At 32.7% G+C, this 8,852-nt stretch overlaps 2 protein-coding genes across 2 annotated transcripts; one reads left to right on the top strand and one right to left on the bottom strand.

The window, feature by feature from the left end:
• The first annotated feature begins 294 nt into the window (after nt 1-294).
• On the top strand, nt 295-3,843 carry LOC109704538 (thioredoxin O1, mitochondrial-like). The gene is made up of 7 exons (XM_020225283.1): nt 295-370; nt 453-518; nt 997-1,047; nt 1,565-1,644; nt 1,826-1,870; nt 2,782-2,908; nt 3,541-3,843. The coding sequence occupies exons 2-6, from the start codon at nt 503-505 to the stop codon at nt 2,878-2,880; spliced, it is 291 nt and encodes a 96-aa protein (XP_020080872.1). The 5' UTR covers nt 295-370; nt 453-502; the 3' UTR covers nt 2,881-2,908; nt 3,541-3,843.
• Nucleotides 3,844-4,577: 734 nt separating this feature from the next.
• On the bottom strand, nt 4,578-5,280 carry LOC109704537 (36.4 kDa proline-rich protein-like). The gene has a single exon (XM_020225282.1). The coding sequence runs from the start codon at nt 5,200-5,202 to the stop codon at nt 4,774-4,776; it is 429 nt and encodes a 142-aa protein (XP_020080871.1). The 5' UTR covers nt 5,203-5,280; the 3' UTR covers nt 4,578-4,773.
• Between the last annotated feature and the right edge of the window lie 3,572 nt (nt 5,281-8,852).

Raw genomic sequence — 8,852 nt, 5'->3', positions numbered from 1 at the left:
AAACATTAAAGGTTAGGGACCAAGGGGGAATTTAGCCACTGGAAAGTGAATTGACCACATGTAATATCGGAATAGTATAAGGACTATATCTGACATTTTACCCTAGTATAAAACACTCTTCGCTCAAGGGCAAAAAGGGCAAACCAAAAATAAAAAAAAAAGAAAAAAAAAATGGCTCGTCGTCTCCCTCGCCTCCTCCTCCTCCACCGCCACCGCCACCACCTCCCCGAAACCCTAACCCTAACCCTAACCCCTCCTCCTCCCCTCTCTTCCCCTTCTCCTCCTCCTACTCCTCCTCCCCTACGCCGCATCTTCACCTCCTCCGCCGCCTCCCTTCTCCTCCCCTCTCGCTCCTTCTCCGCCGCTCCCGGTAACACCTCGCTTCGCTCCCCTCGATTCGATCTCCTTTCTGTGATCTAGGGCTTTAATGCTATGATTTGGTCGTTTCCCAGAGGGGTCGGGACTCGTCCTCGTCAAATCCGCGGAGGAGTTCAAGGATTCGATGAAGAAGGTCCAGGGTTGGTGGATTCCTCTCCTTTACAATAATTTTTGTTTCTTTTTGGGGGATAATATTGTATAGAGGAACGCCCCCTTTAACTTGTAATATTTTGATTCGAGTTCTTTTTCTAGTTGGGGAGGTTGATTTTTTTGTTAAATTTAATAGCTTTGTTAGCTACTAGTTGTTAGTTTTATTATTATTATTATTATTATTATTTGCTACAAAGTGATTCCAATGAGTAAATTTGATGGAATCATTGTTGAGTTTGATAAAATTTCCAATTTATTTTGACTAAAATCACTCAATTTCACAACAAGATATAATCAGAAGTTAAGATGTGTCAATACAGAGAATGTATGTTGAGAGGGCAAATTCAGAAAGGCTTACAATTGTGGGGTCTCCATTCTGTTTTACCTAGTTTTTTTCTTTATCTTTTATAGGGCTTTTGTTGGGTTTCTTTTCAGTTGGTTGATTTTTGATTGATGATTCATTCGCAGATGAGAAGTTTCCAGCGATCTTCTATTTCACGGCTGTTTGGTGCCCGCCTTGTAAGGGATTTGAACCTTCCAAAAGCTTTTCTTGGGTTATATGTTTCAAATTTCATCAAGGATGATAGGAAATAAAGGTTTTGCGTCTTAATTAGTGATTCTAAACATGAATACATGGATGGAATATGGAAATGTGGTAGTTCTTTATATAAGGAAATGACGATAGTTAACTCTTTGATTAGAGACTAATTGCTGGTTTGGCCCTCTTTCTGGTTTGGTAGAGCGCTTGGCAAATGGAGAAATTGGAATTTTTTGCTTTGCCAAGAAGCCTCAAAATAAATAAAAATCCAATTTGCAGCTTCTGACTCTGCTGTGGAGATAAACACTATTTGAAATAGTACTTATTGTAATAGCACTTCATCGAATATCTCTACACCCTGAGAAGTGCTTTTTCAATGAAGCTATTCGAAGAATTATCTAGAGAATATGAATTTTTATGCTCTAAACAGATAGCCCTAGAGAATTTGAATGGGTTTTTAGGCGATCTCTTACCTTTTTTGTTGCCTATATTGTATAGGCAAGTATCTCTCTCCAGTAGTAGAAAAGATGAGTGGTATGTACCCACACGTCACCACGTATAAGGTCGATATTGATCAGGTAAGGAAGGGCGCTTCTACTCATATCCCTATACGTGTTGCCTTTTATGTATTTATGTATTATGTATGAAAAATCTTCGCTGTCGTATTGAAATTTATTTAAATCTGTCAACTCCACTCGTTGTGCTAAAACTGTTACTGTTTTATTCTACATTTGTCTTGATATTCACTGTTGTTCTCAGGAGGGAATTGACAGCGTATTAGGGCCACTAGGGATTTCTTCTGTGGTATGTCACACCAATCTTCTGTCTATTATGCAAACAGATTTCGGCTATAATTACTAGAAATATCATCACAATATTTGATTCCTTGCTTACATAAGCTAATCTGTTTTCTTTTTCTGTCTTTTCTTTTTTACAGTTTAATCTTTGTAATAATCCACCAGGCCATTCTATTACCTAATGCCGATTGTAATCCCATTACTCTTTATTACGACAGTTGTTAGGTGGTACTGATGGAAAATCTATTGTAAAATAACTTACTACAGGATTAGAATTGTAAGAAGAAGTTTGCTTGCTAACATAAGTGATGCAAATTTTTCACTGACGAAATGACAAAACTTGTTCAGATGCTCCAAGAAAGGCGCTGAAATATCTGTATTATATACCATAGCCCTTTAGAGATGAAGATGGAGTAGAGGTTAGACAACTGGGTGGGCATGGTTTAGGCGATAACTTTTCTTGTTATAGGCTGTTGTTTCATCACAGAGAACTTAGTTCTAATTAGATCATCATCAGTTTGGAAACTTAGTGGTTATACCATCGTGCTTTTTTATTTTTGTTAGTGATTTCACAGAAACAATTTCCTTCGATCAACTTTCTCATATCTTACTTGTGATCATCGTAGTGGGCTAGTGGTGGTATTTATTCAACTATAAGGAAATAGAGTCCTTACTTTGCTAAATCTTTTAACTAAAAGAGTTCGCCAGCCATTATTTTTTTCAGTTTTTCCTCTATATCTGTCAAGGCCTAGATTCGCCATTAGAATTTTTCTGTTCTTTGGAATATGATCCACCTAGATATTGCAACATTGTGTTAGAAAATTAGTCTCTTGAACTATATTTATTATTAATTATGGTCCTGTACTTCTTGTAACTTTGTTCTAAATTTCCACTTTTGCTTATAATTTTCCCTTGCAGCCGACGCTCCATTTCTTTCAGAATGGCCAGAAGGCTTCTGAAATAATTGGCGCCGACGTGCGACAACTTGAAACCACCATGGAAAAGCTATACAAGTAGATCTTCGGTTATCACATTTCTTTAACAGGTATGGCTACTATTCTTTTACATGAAATCACATCATGATTATTATTGGCGCATCTTTGAGCAAGTTAAATATATGCTTGAGTCGATAAGAGAAAGTGGGATAACATAATCAAGCGGATTTCCCATTTGGGAATAGAAGAGACTTACAAAAAAGGAAAAGTAAAAGAAGAAAAATATAGGTGAACACTATTATGGAGACCCCCTCAATTACATGATCATTTTGAAATTGATGCTCCATTTTTTTCCCCCCTTGATGATGGACACCAATTCGATGGGGACTGTTAAACGTAACAGCACTTTATGTGCTTTTCAGCCTACCAAAATACTGATTTTGTTTAACAAATATATGCTAAGAGAGCTGAAGAGCAGTTAATTAGCAGAATCCCTATTAGAACTACTGTAATTAACTCAAAATCAAACCAAATAAAAGTTTAGATGGTTTGAATCAAGACAAAATTACATTATATAAGCTTGGAAATCTACTCGTACCAACATTTTATGATATCTTAAGTGTCTTGAGAGTGTAACCTCTGTGTGTGTGTGTGTGTGTGTGTGTTTATGTACATATGACATAAATGTCTTGTGTTGAGCTAATTTTTTATTGATTTGTATGTTTTGTATCTTTCTACACAGGCAGAAATAAAAGTTTGGTTGAAGCAGCAGGGCTTGCATTTGATACATAAAGAAAGAGCTTTTGATACTGTCAATTCAAGTCACAGGCACTTTTCCTCTCCCCATTTCCTTTTCACTTGCTGCCTTAATGCTATTTAATGAGTATGTGTTATTACCGTTTCTTCACCCTTTTTGTTTTTAATTTGTATTTTCTTTTCTTTTTTTTTTAGTATGCTTTATAGTGTTTAAGGAAAACAGTTTGCTTTCAAAGTTTTACATCTATCTACAGCTAGTAATTTGGCAGTTTCTGATTTGCTTTTCTCACTTGTCATATCTCCTTTTTTTTTTTTGTTTCTTTGTTTTGTGTGTGTGTGGATTACACCAATTTGGAATCTCCACTTTAACAAAGTCTTAATTTGGAAGAAATTTTTTCAGCAGAGGGGATTATTTTTATTTTATGTTTTGAACTTGTAATTAGGAAAAAGCTGTCTTGGACTTGAACCATGCGATAATACTCTTAGACTCTTGGGGATTACAAAATAAATACATTGTGGGTGATGAGAAAGTACGATGGAAAAGTATATTCTGTTTGCGTATCTAATATTGAGGTCTCATCGGGAATCGCAGAAGTATATTTCTATATACTTTTATCCCAATTTCATTTTGCCTACTAGTGGTAGATGGACTTCAATATCAAATAGGCCCTTACAAGAAATGGAAATGTATACTTTCGCATTGCTTCACAAAATAAAGCAGTAGGTATATCCAATTCTGTACGTAGATTACTTATTGGTGCATTAAAAGTAAAATTTTACTACATACACTAATAATAATAATAATAAAATAATACTTATGTATCAAAATAAGTTGTGGGATAGTATGTAGGTTATGATTAAGGGGAGATGGATGGCTCAGATTAAGCCTTTTTATTTTACATTTCATGAATAATAATTAAAAAAAGTTAAATTAAGAAGTTTTAGGATTTTCCCAAACAGCTCCATTTAAGCAGAATTTTCTGAGCTTCTCTTTGATATGAGCCTTGATAAACCTTGTGAGAGTAGTTGTGCACTTCAAATAATATTAATTACCTTTCTTGGCCTCCTTCATGGCCTTTTATTACAAAATTACCACTTCTACTACCACATTACAAAGCCTTAGTTTAGAAAATTTGAAACCCATAGCAATGATACAAAACCTTTTATGTAAATAAATAAGCCAAAAGCACAAGCTTCATAAATATACCTAGTAATAATTTTAATAACCAGGACACTGATAATCTGAAGGAATATGTTTCCCACAATCCAAGAGCACCTCAATAGCAATAGGGAGAAGTATGTTGATGTTAAGAAGGTTGGCCTTAATGCAGGTGCAAAGGCAGAGAGCCGCGTCTAAGTCCGCGACGCCTTCGAGGACGGGGCAGCAGGCGTCCGTCGCCTGCCCCTCGCCCCCGATCACGATGTTTACTAGCCCGCCTAGGATATTCACACAAGCGTCCAGCTTCAGAGTGTTGATAGGACAGGTTGGCCCCCGTCTAGGGGGCGGAGGGGGGCAGGGCACTAACGTGGATGGCGGCGGCGGCGGCGGTAGTACTATCGGCGGAACAGGTGTTGGGCAATAGGGACATGATAGTACAGAATAAAAGAGTGCGAGAAATACTAAGAGGGCCAAAAATAACTTACCCATATATGCTTTCTTAGGAGAAGAGATGAAGACACTGAGTGTTGTTGTTGTTGTTGTTGTTGTGATAGTGTACACTAGAGAGGTGAATTTATAAACAAGTGCATGTGGGGGATTTTTGGATTTTTGTTTCCATCACATAGAACGTTTTCACACCAAAGTCTTTGAACCTTGTCCTTTAACTCCGTTTATTCTCATGAGTTTATGACCCACAAAACGTGTGCTTAGGGAGTGATTTTTATCTCTTGTACTTCTTTTTTTTCTCTGGGGGTTATTTTTTTGAATATATGTAGGACTCCTCATATGTGGATCAAGTTAAAAGTAGGCCACATTATGTCCTTGTGGACAAAGTTTAACTAGCTAGTTAGCTTCTGGAGTTAAATACCATATATGTATATATATTTCGGCTAGGGCTACTATACTCTTATGAGTATAGAGCACTTTGTACTCATAAGTTGTTTTCAATGATGGAGCTTCCGAATTGACGATCCACTCCGTTAAATATGATCTAGAGTATTTGAAACTTCTAGAAAATAAATTTCATAATTTTTCGAAATCATAAGAAAGTTCATCAAGCAGGTATAAAATGTAACCGTCCAAATCGAACGACGCCTTAAAAATGGATGATCGGATCCTTCAATTTAAGATCGGAGTTATTGATCTTTATCTATGTAGTAAATAGAATTTTCTATCAAAAATTCAATTGATTTCGATTCTTTTACACCGTTAAACTAGCAAATATCCCATACCGGCCATTAAAAATTGTCAATTTTGTGACCTTTTGATCGTAAGGTAAATGATGTTGAAAAATTATAAAATTTGATTTCTAGATATTTTAAATGCTCTAGATAACGTTTAACGGTGTGGATCGTCGATTCGGAAACTCTATCATCGAAAACAACTTATGAGTATGAGAGCCATCGTACTCATAAGAGTATAGTTGCCGGACTCTATATATTTCTTTTGTATTGTTTTAAGGCGAGAATTGGAAACTACTTAAAGTGGCTTGTTGCAAGAGGAAGTCACTTTATTATGCAAAAACCTGATATGTAGCAATTGTTTGATATATTGAAAACAATTACGAGTTGTGAAATATTGTTTATGTTGAATATGGAATGAGTAAAACACCGTTCTTCAACAGTTCTTCTGCCGTATCTTTAGCACTTAGTTTTTCCCCTCTTTTTTTTGCTTTTGCTATCAAATTTACTGCTTTTTCCCTTTCAATTTTTCTTCTTTTTATATAATATGATGATCCTTCTTTTTCTTATGTTCAGCAAGTTTAGAGCAACTTCAAAATCCTCTAGCAGTTTCTTACTTCCATCTTCTTCTTTGTCTACTCTACTCTTTTCACTGCTTAGTCTTTTCTACCAATTCTGCTGATTCCTTCTTCTTCATATGTATATTCCATTCTTTCTTATTTGGAGATTGTTTTTAAATTTTGAATACATAAGAAAAAGAAGCAGCAGCAGAATTTTCTTCTTCTTATGTACTATGTCAACACGGTTTATTTGTTGGCTTTAAGTGAGTTAAGTTGAGGTCCTTAGGAGACATTGTATCTTCCACATATATACAATTAGACAAAATGACAAGAATATTTAGGGCCTGTTTGGCCTAGCTTTTGAAAAAGTGATTTCTGAAAAAGTGATTTTGGTTTGGAAAAGTGATTTTGCTTAAAAGCAATAGAGCGTTTGACGGAGTTTAGATAAAAGTTATTTTTTCTGAAGTGATTTTAAAAAGCTGTTTGGCAAACTAAAAATTTTGAAAAGCTGTTTGAAAAGCTATTTAATTTTAAAAATATATTTAAATTTTAAACTTTAAAATTTAAAATTTAAATTTAAAATTTAAATTTAAAATTTAAAATTTAAAATAATTATGAAATTTAAAATATAAAATTAAAAATTTGAATATTTAAAATTAAAAATTAAAAATTTGAATATTTAAAATTTAAAAATTAAAATTTATAATTTGAATTAAAATTTATAAATTTTTAATTTTAAAAATTTGAAATTATAATTTGAAGATTAAATTTATAATTTAAAATTAAAATTTTAATTTTTACATTTAAATTTTAAAATCTAATTGTCAAATTTGAAATTTAAAATTTGAAATTTGAAATTTAAAATTTGAAATTTGAAATTTAAATTTGAATTTAAAATTTAAAAATTTAAAATTTGGAATTTAAAATTTTAAAATCTGAAATTTGAAATTTGAAATTTGAAATTTGAAATAAAATTTGAAATTTTAAAATCTAAAATTTGAGATTTGAAATTTAAAATTAAAATTTAAAATTTAAAATCTATATTTAAAATTTTAAAATTTAAAAGTTAAAATTTAAAAATTTTAAAATGAATCTGAAAATTAAAATTTAAAATTTAAAATTAAAATTAAATTTAAATATTAAAACTAAAATAAAAATAAAATTTTGAAGTTTAAATCCAAAATCAGAATCAGTTTTCAAGAAGCAGTTTTTTTCTGCTTCTGATTCTGTGGCCTTCAAAATTAGTTTTCTGATTCTAAAAAGCAGAATCAGATTTTAAAAGTGAGTTGTCAAACGCTCTATTGAGCCGGAAATTACTTTTCAGTCCAAAAGCGCTTTTTAAAAGTTAGGCCAAACACCCCTTTAGTCACTTACAAAACTATTTCCATACATTTTCCTATTAAAGCATCTTTGAGTGATGTGGTAACAAAGTCCATTTTAAGCTCCTCGACTCCTTTTTCTATTTGTTATTAATGGATTAAATTTTCGTCCTCGTTTTATTTACACACGTGGTATGATCTATTTGATAATTTTTTTTAGCAGCTTGAGCCTTTATTTAAAAAAAAAGGGGTCTATTTGGTCTATTTTTTTCATTTGATATAACATTTTCTGTAGCTATTTAATAAAAGGGCAAATTGCTTATATTTTTTTGAAAAGTTTTCGACTTTCTGATTTATCTCTCTGTTAAAAATATCTTTTTAACGTTTCAAGTTATTTCAAATAAACTCTTAGAGTTAATTCTGTTATTGAACTGTTAACAATAGTCGTTATCTTTGTGAAATTACTATTTTGCTTTTTCAAATATATTCTCCTATCATTATCAATTTTTCTTATTTGTTCTGAAGTTAGGAGCAAAAGAAATATTTTATTTTTTTTGTCTTTTTAAATATATCATTCTGCCATCACCAATTTTTTTTATTTGTCCCTAGTTAAGGGCAAAAGAAGTATTTTTATTTTTTTAATTCTGGTAGATATTTAACTTATGTTTAATCCGAGATAATTTAATGGGTGGTAATTGCAGGGGTATTTTTGAATAACAGAAGAATATATGAGGGGTATATTAGAAACAGAAAAAAAAAGATAAAATTAAATATTTTCAAAGTTTTGAGGGGGTATATAGGTAATTATCCCTAATAAAAATCATGTGTTGATATATTACACTCTAGGATTTGGAATAATCTTATATATAACTCTAATAATACTAAACCTTTTAGCCCGACTAGAGTTTAAGCAGTTCTAGGATAGATAATTTCTCTAGAAAGTGGGACATTACAGTTGGTATTATAGTCGACAATCAATCGGAAGTGTGATATGAATCTCGTCTTAGCCAAGGTTACAGCTAGACAAAGCGTGGCTTCTTGGTTGACGATCATTGTGGATGGCGTGCTGCTTCCCACAA

The sequence above is a fragment of the Ananas comosus genome, unplaced genomic scaffold (genome assembly GCF_001540865.1).
Source record: "Ananas comosus cultivar F153 unplaced genomic scaffold, ASM154086v1, whole genome shotgun sequence".
Classification (NCBI taxonomy): Eukaryota; Viridiplantae; Streptophyta; class Magnoliopsida; order Poales; family Bromeliaceae; genus Ananas; species Ananas comosus.
This window is presented reverse-complemented; position numbering and strand designations above follow the sequence as displayed.

What these genes read in the sequence shown, in the direction of transcription:
- LOC109704537 (XM_020225282.1), bottom strand. Translation starts at nt 5,202, where the DNA reads ATGGGTAAGTTATTTTTGGCCCTCTTAGTATTTCTCGCACTCTTTTAT.
- LOC109704538 (XM_020225283.1), top strand. An exon ending in GGCTGTTTGGTGCCCGCCTT is followed by an intron (nt 1,048 to 1,564) that starts GTAAGGGATTTG and finishes TATATTGTATAG; the next exon opens with GCAAGTATCTCTCTCCAGTA. An exon ending in ATAAGGTCGATATTGATCAG is followed by an intron (nt 1,645 to 1,825) that starts GTAAGGAAGGGC and finishes TGTTGTTCTCAG; the next exon opens with GAGGGAATTGACAGCGTATT.